The sequence below is a fragment of the Rhamphochromis sp. 'chilingali' genome, assembly GCF_963969265.1.
Source record: "Rhamphochromis sp. 'chilingali' genome assembly, chromosome: 19".
NCBI lineage: Eukaryota > Metazoa > Chordata > Actinopteri > Cichliformes > Cichlidae > Rhamphochromis > Rhamphochromis sp. 'chilingali'.
This window is the reverse complement of record NC_137946.1, coordinates 10451521-10464698: the sequence shown is the minus strand read 5'-3', so window position 1 is coordinate 10464698 and position 13178 is coordinate 10451521. Positions and strand designations below refer to the sequence as shown.

Below are 13178 nucleotides of genomic sequence, written 5' to 3'. Positions count from 1 at the left end.
ACATTGGCATATTTCCTTTGTATCACAGAAAACAAACCTTTCACAGTCTGCAAGTTGTTCCTTTTTTAAATTTCTTCAAAACAGATTGGTGACTTACCCTTTTTCTGTGCGTACAACAATCTCAGATCTAGCTCTGTTCATCTTTGGAGAGCACAAAGCGTCATATTTGAAATTTCATCTCGAATAAATACGCTTTATTTTCATTTGGCTGTGTTCAGTAGATATACTGTAGGTTAAATCTGTTTAAACGAAGTACAGTGGGGCAAAAAAGTATTTAGTCAGCCACCGATTGTGCAAGTTCCCCCACTTAAAATGATGACAGAGGTCAGTAATTTGCACCAGAGGTACACTTCAACTATGAGAGACAGAATGTGAAAAAAAAATCCATGAATCCACATGGTAGGATTTGTAAAGAATTTATTCGTAAATTAGGGTGGAAAATAAGTATTTGGTCACCTCAAACAAGGAAAATCTCTGGCTCTCACAGACCTGTAACGTCTTCTGTAAGAAGCTTTTCTGTCCCCCACTCGTTACCTGTATGAATGGCACCTGTTTGAACTCATCATCTGTATAAAAGACACCTGTCCACAGCCTCAAACAGTCAGACTCCAAACTCCGCCATGGCCAAGACCAAAGAGCTTTCGAAGGACACCAGGAAAAGTATTGTAGACCTGCACCAGACTGGGAAGAGTGAATCTACAATAGGCAAGCAGCTTGGTGTGAAAAAATCAACTGTGGGAGCAATCATCAGGAAATGGAAGCCATACAAGACCACTGATAATCTCCCTCGATCTGGGGCTCCACGCAAGATCTCATCCCGTGGGGTCAAAATGATCATGAGAACGGTGAGCAAAGATCCCAGAACCACACGGGGGGACCTGGTGAATGACCTGCAGAGAGCTGGGACCAAAGTAACAAAGGTCACCATCAGTAACACACTACAACGGCAGGGAATCAAATCCCGCAGTGCCAGACGTGTTCCGCTGCTGAAGCCAGTGCATGTCCAGGCCCGTCTGAAGTTTGCCAGAGAGCACATGGATGATACAGCAGAGGATTGGGAGAATGTCATGTGGTCAGATGAAACCAAAGTAGAACTTTTTGGTATAAACTCAACTCGTCGTGTTTGGAGGAAGAAGAATACTGAGTTGCATCCCAAGAACAGCATACCTACTGTGAAGCATGGGGGTGGAAACATCATGCTATGGGGCTGTTTTTCTGCCAAGGGGACAGGACGACTGATCCGTGTTAAGGACAGAATGAATGGGGCCATGTATCGTGAGATTTTGAGCCAAAACCTCCTTCCATCAGTGAGAACTTTGAAGATGAAACGAGGCTGGGTCTTCCAACATGACAATGATCCAAAACACACCGCCCGGGAAACAAAGGAGTGGCTCCGTAAGAAGCATTTGAAAGTTCTGGAGTGGCCTAGCCAGTCTCCAGACCTCAACCCCATAGAAAATCTGTGGCGGGAGTTGAAAGTCCGTGTTGCTCGGCGACAGCCCCAAAACATCACTGCTCTCGAGAAGATCTGCATGGAGGAATGGGCCAAAATGCCAGCTACTGTGTGTGCAAACCTGGTAAAGACCTATAGTAAACGTTTGACCTCTGTTATTGCCAACAAAGGTTATGTTACAAAGTATTGAGTTGTATTTTTGTTATTGACCAAATACTTATTTTCCACCCTGATTTACGAATAAATTCTTTACAAATCCTACCATGTGGATTCATTGATTTTTTTTCACATTCTGTCTCTCACAGTTGAAGTGTACCTCTGGTGCAAATTACTGACCTCTGTCATCATTTTAGGTGGGGGAACTTGCACAATCGGTGGCTGACTAAATACTTTTTTGCCCCACTGTATTTGGTTGATTGAGTTACCCTCGTGATTAACTGTCTGCTATTTTAGTGTCTCTCAACAACTGCACTTGCTTCTAAAAAAAAGAAGTCAAACCTTTCAATTCACTCTTACTCCCCTCAGACTACTTTAATAATGTTCCTTGTGGGATTATAATGTAGGAGTTGGAAATTTCATTTGTAATATGTGCAGTGTTTCGTAAGTAGGAAGCGTCTTCTGTTTCCAGCTTTTTAGTGCAGTATCTAAGTAGGTTTCATACATCAGGCCTGAGGTTTGTGACAGGATAGGACGATAAGATGAGGCCACCTTTACTTATCCTCTGTCTCTCTGACTTCCTGTGATGTACTGCCTCTGCTCTCCTGTTTCACCTCATCATTTTCTTTTGTCTACTCTTCTGTCCTTTTTCAGGCCCCTTTGGTTTAATGATTTCGCCTTATTTACTGGCTCAGGGTCTTCGGTTTTGGCGGCGCTTGCAGTTTTGCACTTGGTTGCTTTCCTTGGACAGTGCAGAATGCAACATTGGTATCAAATAACTTATTTTGTCTGTGTTTTAATGAGAACTAAATGTTACAAACAAGTGTGAAGAATGAATGATTAAGACGGGACAGAAGAACGGGTTGCAATCATGGGATACGCACAGGACGCAAATATTAAACAAACTTGACATTACATTAATTTCAATTATTTTGAAATTCTAAAAATTAAAAATAGGAAAACAACCTGATTAAATGCTCAGTACTTGACATATTTGACCCTATCGATGAGACCTCAGGGAAAACATTAAGCTGCGCTGGGTTCTGAAAGAGTGATCCAGTTTCCTTCCACAGACCTGATATATGCACAGCAACTGGAAACTCTAAATTGTCCGTAGGTGTGACTGTGTTCATCCGTCTATGTGTGTTAGCCCTGCAAGAGACTTGTGTCCTGCCCACTGCATGCTGGGGTACAGACTCCGGGTCTTTGCTACCCTGAAGCTTGTAGAAAGCAGAAGAAAAATACTAATAATTAAAAGTAATAAAAACCTAGCGTTCTGCACAGACCTAAACTGGCTGCACACGTTACGACTGAAACTGCAGTTTATCATGTTTTTTTGGGTTTTTTTTAGACGTGTGTCTAAAAATGTCAAAAGATGACTTCTTCACTTATATAGCTTTGTGAGGATATTTAAGTTCTTGAGGGTTTAGGGTGAATACGTTCAGTCAGCAGTTACATTAGCTCCCTGTGGTGACCTAAATAACTTCATTCATAAAGACACTGATACATGCGGGGAAACGTGAACGTACAGAACTGCCTCCCTCTCAATGTATGCGTTTCCTAAAGCAAACATCACCGCCTCGTTTCAGTTTTAGCCGTATATTGTTCACATGTGCTCGTGATGATTACTTGATCTGATGCATTTGTTTCTTTCCAAGCTGATCCTACTTTTAGCAGCCACAAAATTACAGTAAATCTAATGTATATGATGTGTTCATTTGGAGTTCATAAGGGTCTTAGATTATAATTTTTTAAAAAAGACACGTTGTTCCTTCCTCAGTGTTCGGGATGAATGTAACATGAAAGCCGGTGCACTAGCGGAATAGACCTGCTGTATAATTAGGCTGCTGAAATATTGGATTTTAAGATGTCATGTTGTTTTGTAATCTTTTGCTGATGCATATCAGAGACACCCTTTGGCTTCTTGAGCAAAGGTAGCGTTTCTATTATTTATTGCACTTTCCGCTGTTGTTTTCGGTTGATCTCTATCATGAAGCAGCTAACTGAGGCCGCTGTAGTGAAAGCATTTTGTAGGACACATTGTTGTGTTGTCTTGAAAAAAAAGGTTTCCATTGAATAAAACCAAAACATAAAGAGAAAAAAACAAATGAAAAAACAAAAACAAATACAGATTCAGCTGGATAAATCATCACGCTTCTCTTGCAACACTGAAGGGAAAATGCTGCACAGTTGCTATGGAACCCTCTGTTGCTAGGCAATAGGTTTATTATCAGAGTTTTATTTTTTTATATAAGAGGCGGTGTTTTCTTTGGCATCTCGCAAATTTGTTTTCAGAAGGCTTTTTTTCGACTGACAGGTTATGAGGAATAATGCTTTCTTTAATTAAGATCCAAGTTATTCTCTTTTGTTTATTTTCTGTGTAGATGATCAAATGCAAATGTCCAAACACAATATAACTTATGAAGTATTTCATCAGAAACCATTGCTGCAAGAGAATGTCACACATTTATGCAATATTAAACCACATATTTAGCGGTTAGCTTTCTTAAGGAGGATTCTATATCGAGTTCACCTTATGCTGGTCCTGTGTTGAATGTGCTATTGATCCTCTCTTTCTTTCTTTCTTTGTAATTTATCTGGCTTAATTTATGAAAACATCCAAATTATAAGCGCAAATATGGAGGGAATATTATCATGATGCCCTCTTGTGGCTGCACCCAGACATCAGACTGATTAAGGTTTACATTATTAGACATGTTTTTAATATATAAGAAAATACAATCGTAGTAAAGACCCAATTTAGGGAAGCCTGACTCTCTTTTTCTTTCCTCCCTGACCTGTCATGCTCTTACATGTACTATGCATAGAAACTGACATGAATCAAAGAAGCACTATTTTGACTTCTGATTATGATAAACATCTGTAATAGCAACTCCAACTGTACTTTGTAGCTGATTATGTTACATTATGCTAACACATTAAAGGAAATGCACATATTGCACATATATGTGTTAAACACATAATAAAAGTAGTAATTCTGTGTTTGAAGCATAGCATAGAAGCGGAGCTTTGGATGTTATTAACACTTCATAATGGAAGCAGTTCGTGATTTTTGCTAGTCATCAAATAGCCAGCCTAATAACATTTGAGGGACCATATATAGTCTAGAGTGTCCAAAAAAAACAAAAAACAAAAAAAACCCAAACAAAGGCATTTTTTTAACCTGCTCTATTTTCTTTATAATAAATAACGACTTTTCAGATATTAGTCAGGTTAGGATTATCAGCTAAGATTAGAAAAAAAAAAACATGATTAGCAGTCAAAAGATTAGTTACAAAGACATGTGTGCCCTGCCCTCAGTTGAAATCAGGATATGCCACTCCCCAGCAATGAACGTACTTTGTTTTGATTTGAACTGCCATTGCCATGGAAAACATTAAGTGGGGCAGCTCCACTGCCCCCTACATCGGTTGCCCTGAGGCAAAATAAGGCTGTTAGACTGCAAGCTAAATGTGGCAACACATTGTTGGACTTCAGAGGACAGCATACATAATAGATGAAAAGCAAAGGAGGGGACGCAAGGGCTCAAAAAGAAAAACAATTGTCATCAAGGAATGAAATCAGATTGGCTTATTTTCTGTTTATGAACCATTTAGGAAATCTACTGGACACCACTCCATGCTAATGAGCCATGACAATAATGACTTCAGCTACTGGCAAGAAAAGAAACACATTTATATCTTATTCGTTTAAAGCAGTAGTTCTCAAAATGTGGGATGGGACCCACTGTTGGGGTCCCATCACAGTCACTGCAGGAGCAAGGGGGAAAATATGGAGTGAATGAGATCACTGACTGATTTGTATTTTAAAAAACAAAGATGAGTTTATTGATCCTTTGCCTTTTATTGACCTTTATTTTAATAAAATTCAACCTGATGAAAATTGTGCAAGTTTCTCTTTGGTGCCTGCCTTTCAGTAAATGTGACCAGCATAAGCTTCTCCATCCTTTAAGATAGCGCTACTGGTCTTTTCATCCATTATTTTAACTAAATAGTCAGCGTCCTTCTGGGGAAAAAAAGACAACAACATACGGAGGTCAGCCTTGAGAGTTTGAGAGTTCCTTTCAAACCCGATGTCATGACTGATGAGTCTGACTGAATTCCAGGACAGGACGCTACTTGACCAAACAATAATGATTTGTCATCATTGCCACCATCTATAGTATATTTATGGTCTGTTTCAATCTAAAAGGCAGCATCATTTGCAAAATTACCATTCGAGTACATTAACTACAACTTAAAACTAGCAAACGAGATTAGAAATCCTTCAGGTTTCCTGGGGGTCACACATGAAGGTGGAATTAGGATTCTTTCTCATAGACTGCCCCCTGCTGGCCGCTAGAAAAAATGTAGGTTTAAAGCACATTTGTATCATATTCACTTTTCAGACCCAGAGGCAGTTGCCATCTTTTATTTACATGCTATGGGCATTAAGAAGACTTCAGTCTAGTCACCTCTGCTGATACTGTGAAAGCTTGGGAAAATATTATACATTACATCTTAATGTCCACCTAAAAAAAAAACACACTAAATTGTGTTGTGATGTTAGAGTACAAATTCACCCAAATCAAATGAAGAGCAAATAAAATAAGAAAAACATAGTATTATGTTTATAATCATGATGCCCTGCTACAGAGAACCCATTTTAAACACTTACATTTAAAATGATTAATGTGATTAATTGATTCTTTACCACCAACAATGCTTGCCTTTACAGTCAACCCATGTAGCACACACGCACAGGAAAATCTTCATGCTGTTAGAGCATGTGGTCATTACACTGCCATGCGAGTGGACATCAAAAAACCCCACAGGGTGACTTTAATTTAGTAAAATTTCAGTAAATCTGTTCTGTTCCCTGAGTGATGTCCCTGTGCCCAGTTTCACGAGGAACCACATGAGGAGAAACCAGTAGGCGACTAAAGATCAACTCATATTGTTTTTGCCTCTTTTCCATTTTAATGCACCACATCTATGCCCAGACCATCATCAGACATGTGCTACAAGCTGTTCCTACTGCGATGCTGGCCAGCAACCCGTCAGCGAGCCAGAGCAGGCTGACACATTCAGAGGCTTCTTGAAAAACTTAGTGTTACACGCTAGTTCGCTAATTGTTCGCACACAATATGGCTTGCCTTGGGACATTATGATCTCTTCCTCTTATTCGCACCCTTCTTTTTCCACAGATCCCAACCTTTGATAGATTATTAAAAAGACAGACTAAGAGATGGTTGGAAACATTTGCAGCGGAGAACAAGAAAGTATGTGGTGGCTACTGTTGGGGTTTTTTTTTTTTTTTTTTTTATGAAAATCAACGTCTAATGGTGTTTGTTTTCGTTCCAACTTGTGAAGTGCAAGTGCAGGCAACAGTTTTATTTCAAGAAAGCTGTGGTAGTGAAGTGAGTGACTCTGCTCCTCTAAAGCAGGGTCAACATATGCAGAGGGAGACAGGGAGGGAGGGTGGGAGAGAGAGAGGTGAGATTTGGTGCTTTCTGTTTTCATCTAGCGAACGAATGTACTTTGGCATCTCTGGGGAAAACAGTTGCTGGTTGCTTTCACAAAGTGTGATGGAAAATGGCCCTATACCCCCTTCCATCATCCATTTTTTAAGGAAAAGATGGGTCAGGAAAGATGACAGAGCTTTAGGGTATTTAGAGTAGTGGGACGAGTCAAAGAAGAAGAATTTGCAGAGTATAGGAGAGAACGTGTGCGGGTCTTTCAGTCAGATCCCCAGAATAGTAGCAGATTCATTCATTTTATCACATTTTATCATAAAATATCATAGAATGTTTGTATTGTTGCTGTTTTTTGATCGTCTGATTCTGTTGTGTTTTACAGCGGACATCTGATATGCCTTTTAATTCTCTAAAGCCATAGATTGTTGCAGTGAGGCTTCGGGGGTTATTTCATGACCCTCAAGATTGCACCGATCAGGCATAGTATTATGAGCACTGACAGGTGAAGTGAATAACACTGATTATCTCTTCATCGTGACACCTGTTAGTGGGTGGGATATATTAGGGAGCAAGTGAACATTTTGTCCTCAAAGTTCATGTGTTAGAAGCAGGAAAAATAGGCTAGAGTAAGGTTTTGATAGGTAGACGACTGGGTCAGAGCTTCTCCAAAACGGCAACTCTTGTGGGATGTTTCTGGTCTGTAGTGGTCAGTATCTATCAAAAGTGATAATACTCTCCTGGGAAACCTTGCTGTCCTGCCATCTATGTGGATGTTACTTTGACACGTACCACTTACCTAAGCATTGCTGCAGACCATGTGCACCCTTTGATGGAAATGGTACTCCCTGATGGCCATGGTCACTGTCAGCAGGATAATGCGCCCTGCCACGAAGCAAAAAGTGTTCAGGAATGGTTTGAGAAGCAAAACAATGAGTCTAAGGTGTTGACTTCACCTCCAAATTCCCCAGATCTCAATCCAATTGAGTATCTTTAGGATGTATTGTACACCCAGGTCCGAAGGCTCCACCTCTCAACTTACAGGACTTGAAGGGTCTGTTGCTAACATCTTGGTATCAGAAACTACTTTACACCTACAGGGGTCCAGTACAGGGTCCATGGGTCTGGGCTGTTTTAGCAGCAAAAGAGAGACCAACACAATATGAGGCAGGTGGTCATAATGTTATGCCTGATGTGTAGTACGCAAATGGTAACACAGTTCTAATCCCATTAACTAATTTGCCAATCCAACTATTGTGACCACTTAACATATGTGCTAATATTTCATACATGACAAAGCTGCCACAGGTTTTGTTTTTAAATTTAACAATGTTTTACCCACACATGTGTGTCAGTACAGTTACACCTATAGGTTGCAGATGATAGTTTAAGCAGAATGATGCACTGAAATGTGTAACATAAGTGTCGTTAAGGAGGAATGAGGTGCAAAATGATTTATTGGGTATGATCGTGATATAAATCATTTGTTTTAGCCACATTCAACAACCGTCTTGGCTTCCTGGTCACGTCAGTGAGCACTCTGTTCTGAATTGCTTGGAGATCTCGGACCCCGCTGTATTTTTAAAAAAAAAGTTGTTCCAGAGTGCTGGAGTACAATTAAATGTTCTAATGCGGTACACAATTAAATATTTAATAAAGGAAGTGGATGTTGCACCAGTATGAAAAGAGAAACACAGACAATCTGTCAGTGCCAATTGCAGTGTTATTTAGTATAATTGATGAAGTTTGTCAAAACACAAACAGTTTAAATAAGTCGATTAGTCATCAAAGCTAATTCTAGCAGAAATGTTTATTTCATTCACCTTTCTGCTGAAACAAAATGTTCCTAGTCATTATGTTGGTCAGAGTTGGTCATGAATTAGACTGCACAGTTTGTTCCATGCTCTAAGCTACAGAGGCAAGACATAAAGTTTATGGATCGATGTTTGTATCACAGAAACACACACTATAGTTATTGAGAGCAGACTGACAGGCTAGATTGAACTCTATTTTTAGCCATAATCAGAAGCATAGTCATGGGGACTCTTTATGCATCTAGACTCTGTATGGTGAGATTATTTGGGCAGATCTGGGTTATGTTAGTGATTTTTATACACTTAAAATCCTTATGGCCTCTGAACTGTGCAAGTTTCCAACCTTTAACATCACCACAGCTCTCGTCATCTAAAGCAGCTGTCAACTTTTTTTTTCTTATTAATATATATATATTTTTTATTTCAGAGTGTTATATTTTTAGAGGATCCAGAGGTGAAGTCTTAGATCTGTTTTGGGCAAAGAATCTGTCTATGTGAACTTGTGCAGTATAACCATCAGCTGTATGTCACTCTCTGACTCTGTGACTCACAATAGGCTATAACAATATACATATTCATAAAATGTGTTAATTATATTGTGTTATTACAAAAAAGTAATTATTGGTGGTGCTTTCTACTTGATACTTCTGTCCCAATGAAACTCCAAAAAATTTTTTTTCGCTTTCAGTACCTATTACCAGCAGCTAATGCTGAGGAATCTCACTGTGCAGTTAAAACTGTGCAGGAAATGATGGCCTAGTAAACTTTTATTTAAAAAAGAGAAAATTCGAAGAAACAATCAGCATAACAAACCAGTCATTGCTTGTGATAAAAAAAGTTATCATGCCGTCCTTATTCCTTTCTATTTTCTAATTAATGTGTGCCACCAGTCCCTGAAAAATGATATACTGTAGATGCAGTATATCCATGCATATGATATACAGTAGTATATCACATGCAGTTCACACAGCAGCAGTGCACTAATAACGTAGCTATCGCATTGATTCATTTTAGTAAAAAGCTATAAGTCTGATGTCTTTCGGGTATGTATGATGATATATTAGATTGTACACACTGCAGCAGAGTTGCTTTTTTTCCTCTCGTAGTTATGATTCCTATGCAAATGCTACTTCCACTATAAAACTGTGGCACATCATCTGAATTCCCTGATTCAGCTTTGCCACATGAACCAATCACTGATCTGCTATTGCTGTTTCTGTTTTCCGTGTCAGCAAATTATATTTTGTGGCTCCATCAACCAAAATAAAGGTGACTTAGTTTGAAGAACAGGGAATGGGAAGGCTGTATTTTGCACCAATAAAACACTGAGAACTAATGGTAACAGATCTGTTCCCCCAGTTAAGGCCAATGCAAGGCATTAAGAAAAGAACAAGCAAGCGCTTATTGCAGTTATGTATCTACGTTTTTTAGTGTTACAGTGTGCCTTCCTGTATTTGAGGCAATGTCTCATGCGTATTCATGACTGTATACAGCACAGTCACATGGTGTCACTGGCTGTTGGTTGCAGCGACTGTGGTTTTATGTGCACTGTGAATGCATACACCTCGTAAACCTAAAGTTGTGTGACGACTGAAATGGGTATGTGGTTATTGCATTTGTAAGAGAGTCAGCATGCATATCTGTCACATGCACTATAATCATGTAAATGAGGCGTGGTTCACTCTTTTCGTTCTTTTACATAAACTGCTAGTATAGAAACGTGTATGTACGAGAGCATTTTCTCCGTGTGGTTTCAGAGGCTTCTGAAAGGGGCTCATCTTTACGCTGGGCTTTGCATCCACCCACTGGCAACTGCACATATTAAGCACTAACCTTTATATTTGTGCTCAGTGTGATTTTTTTTGTCTTTTTGGGGATGGGGGTGTTTGAGCTGTTGAACAAGGGTACAGTGCATTTTCGGTAAAAAAAAAAAAAATGGCTGTTTTCATATGCAAAAACATAACACAGTGTCGATTTTTGCATCAGTCAGTACACAAAATCTGATGTGGCTGGGTGGATGCTGCTGAATTTATCAAGCAGTTTAATGTTAGAGCATCGCTTCAAAATATGTGTGTTTAAGAAGAAAAGAAAAAATAAAAGCGCTTTGGTGACGCCAAGTTTTCCTTTCTCCTCAGGTCCTCCAGTCGTCGTAGGAATGAGCATCAACATAGCAAGTATAGACTCCATCTCAGAAGTAAACATGGTAAGTTCAGATCTCATTGTTTTAAGGAGGGCTTCACACTAGGAACTCCCAACCTTGCAAGAAGAGACTAGATTCATGCTAAACCATGCAAATATTAAATATCAGATACCAAAATTCCCCAAAAATATATCTCAAACACTCGCTATGAAAAATATCTGAATATTTCTGTGTTGACTGTCACATCTATTTTTATTTATAGCCTGCAGCACATTTAAATAATAAAAGATGATCCAAAGTGCTTTAGAGACAAGCACATTTAAATTCCAGGTCTTCAAAATTAGTGTTTTTTGAAGACTTGAAAATACATGAAAAGCTTAAAGGTGTGTTTTGGTGTGCTCACTAATTACTGTGGTATCCGATCACAGTGATTTAGTGGTCAAATTGCAAATTAATGATCATTCTAATCAGTATTGGCAATATTATCCCTGCATTTACTTTGCATGGGATCACTACCAAGTAAATAACTATCACACAGCACTTGCAAATACCAAGGCAAATACTTGCTTACAGAATCAGCAAAGGCAGGATTGCTCAAAGGCTTTCCAGCTACAAACACTACTAACTGTGTTTTGTACAGTTCAGTTGGACTGAACGGCCACACAGACTGTGGATACGTGTGATGGTGGACAACCGCTTCTGCTTGTTACTGAATGAGACACTGAGATTTGACTGCAGGTTCTTTTTTCTTTCCTTTTTTTCATCATTACTCCTCACACTAGTTTGCAGGTAATATACAACGTGTTCGTTTGCTATGACAAAGACTGTCAGAGAGGCAGGCTGGAGTACTGGATAAGGCAATATGGCTGATGTCTGAAAAATGACATCATCCTGTCTCTTAGCGTTCTTTTTCTTTCACTCAGCATGATATAGCCGCCCACATAGTGTGGCAGCTTTTTAAAAATTATGATTATTGTTATTATTTTCTGCTGTATGGCTTTTTTTTGCTTCTGGAGTGATGGAATAATTTTCCAAAAATTCAAAGTTTATTTGTGATTTGACATACATCTAACAATCCCCTAAAGTTGATTCTGTTCATCTGGGCGTAGCGTTTTGTAGGAGAAATATTTCATCACTCATCCAAGTGACTTCTTCAGACTCAGCTGACTGCAGGTTTCCCCAATCTTATAAACAGTACATTTGCATAATGACTGAAACCAGCCCACTGAAGGAACAACGGGCTGGGAGGTCAGATGTCAGGTTAATTACGCAAATTCTCATGACCATTGATCAACAACCACTAACCAAAACCCACTGATCAATGGCCATGAGTACCATTCACAGAGAGTTGGGGAATGGCTGCAATCACAGCATCAACTTTTGGAGATTTACTTTCCTGGATGATTGAGAATGCATCAAGACATCTAACAATCAGTCACTCAGACTGATTATTAAAAATTCACGGTCTTAATGAAACAAAAACATAAAATGTCAGTGTTTTCCGCCCGTCGATGCGTTTGCAGGTTTTTGAGTAGCAGAAAATTTCATTGGGTTGTGTTTTTTAAAATGACGTTAGAGTGCCTTTCCTCAAATTTGCATCTAAAATTGCTGATTATTAATGAGAAATGTCACTGAAAGGGGTGATTGAGTTGTTTATCAGTAGTTTGGTTTAGTTCTCATTACGAGCCCCGTGGCCATTCATTTGTACACGGGTGAGGCGTTTTCTGAAAAAATATTATGTCATTAATAATAAATCAGAAAGGAAGGATACCAGATCTCTTAATAGGCATCATGCTCAAATGCAGAGTGTGGGTAAACTTGTTATTTAACTCTAATAATCTGAGATGCATCGAAAGCTGCCGTTTTTTTTTTTTTTTGCACTTTGTAGGTTTTACATTAAGCGCCTGTACTCGTGTTTTTCTCAGCACTATTAACAGCACAGCCCTTTGGCTACAGGGGATACATTAGCTGCAAGACGATATTTCTCCACTTCACTGCATTTCTCCTCCTAATCCTTCTCTCTCACGCTTTTCCTTAACACAATCAGAAACATTAGATGTTTTTTCCTGATCTGAGATTCACTTAAGCATCTTCTAGTTTCTTCTGCACTTAACTTTTGAGCAGCAGTTAATCTAAAACAAC

At 39.1% G+C, this 13178-nt stretch overlaps 1 protein-coding gene across 1 annotated transcript in view; it reads left to right on the top strand.

The window, feature by feature from the left end:
• gabrb4 (gamma-aminobutyric acid type A receptor subunit beta4) overlaps nt 1-13178 on the top strand; it is a 54369-nt gene that overhangs the window by 23249 nt on the left and 17942 nt on the right. Inside the window, exon 3 of the mRNA XM_080866516.1 lies at nt 11032-11099. Coding sequence (XP_080722642.1) covers nt 11032-11099 — 68 coding nt within the window. The remainder of the gene's footprint in view (nt 1-11031; nt 11100-13178) is intronic.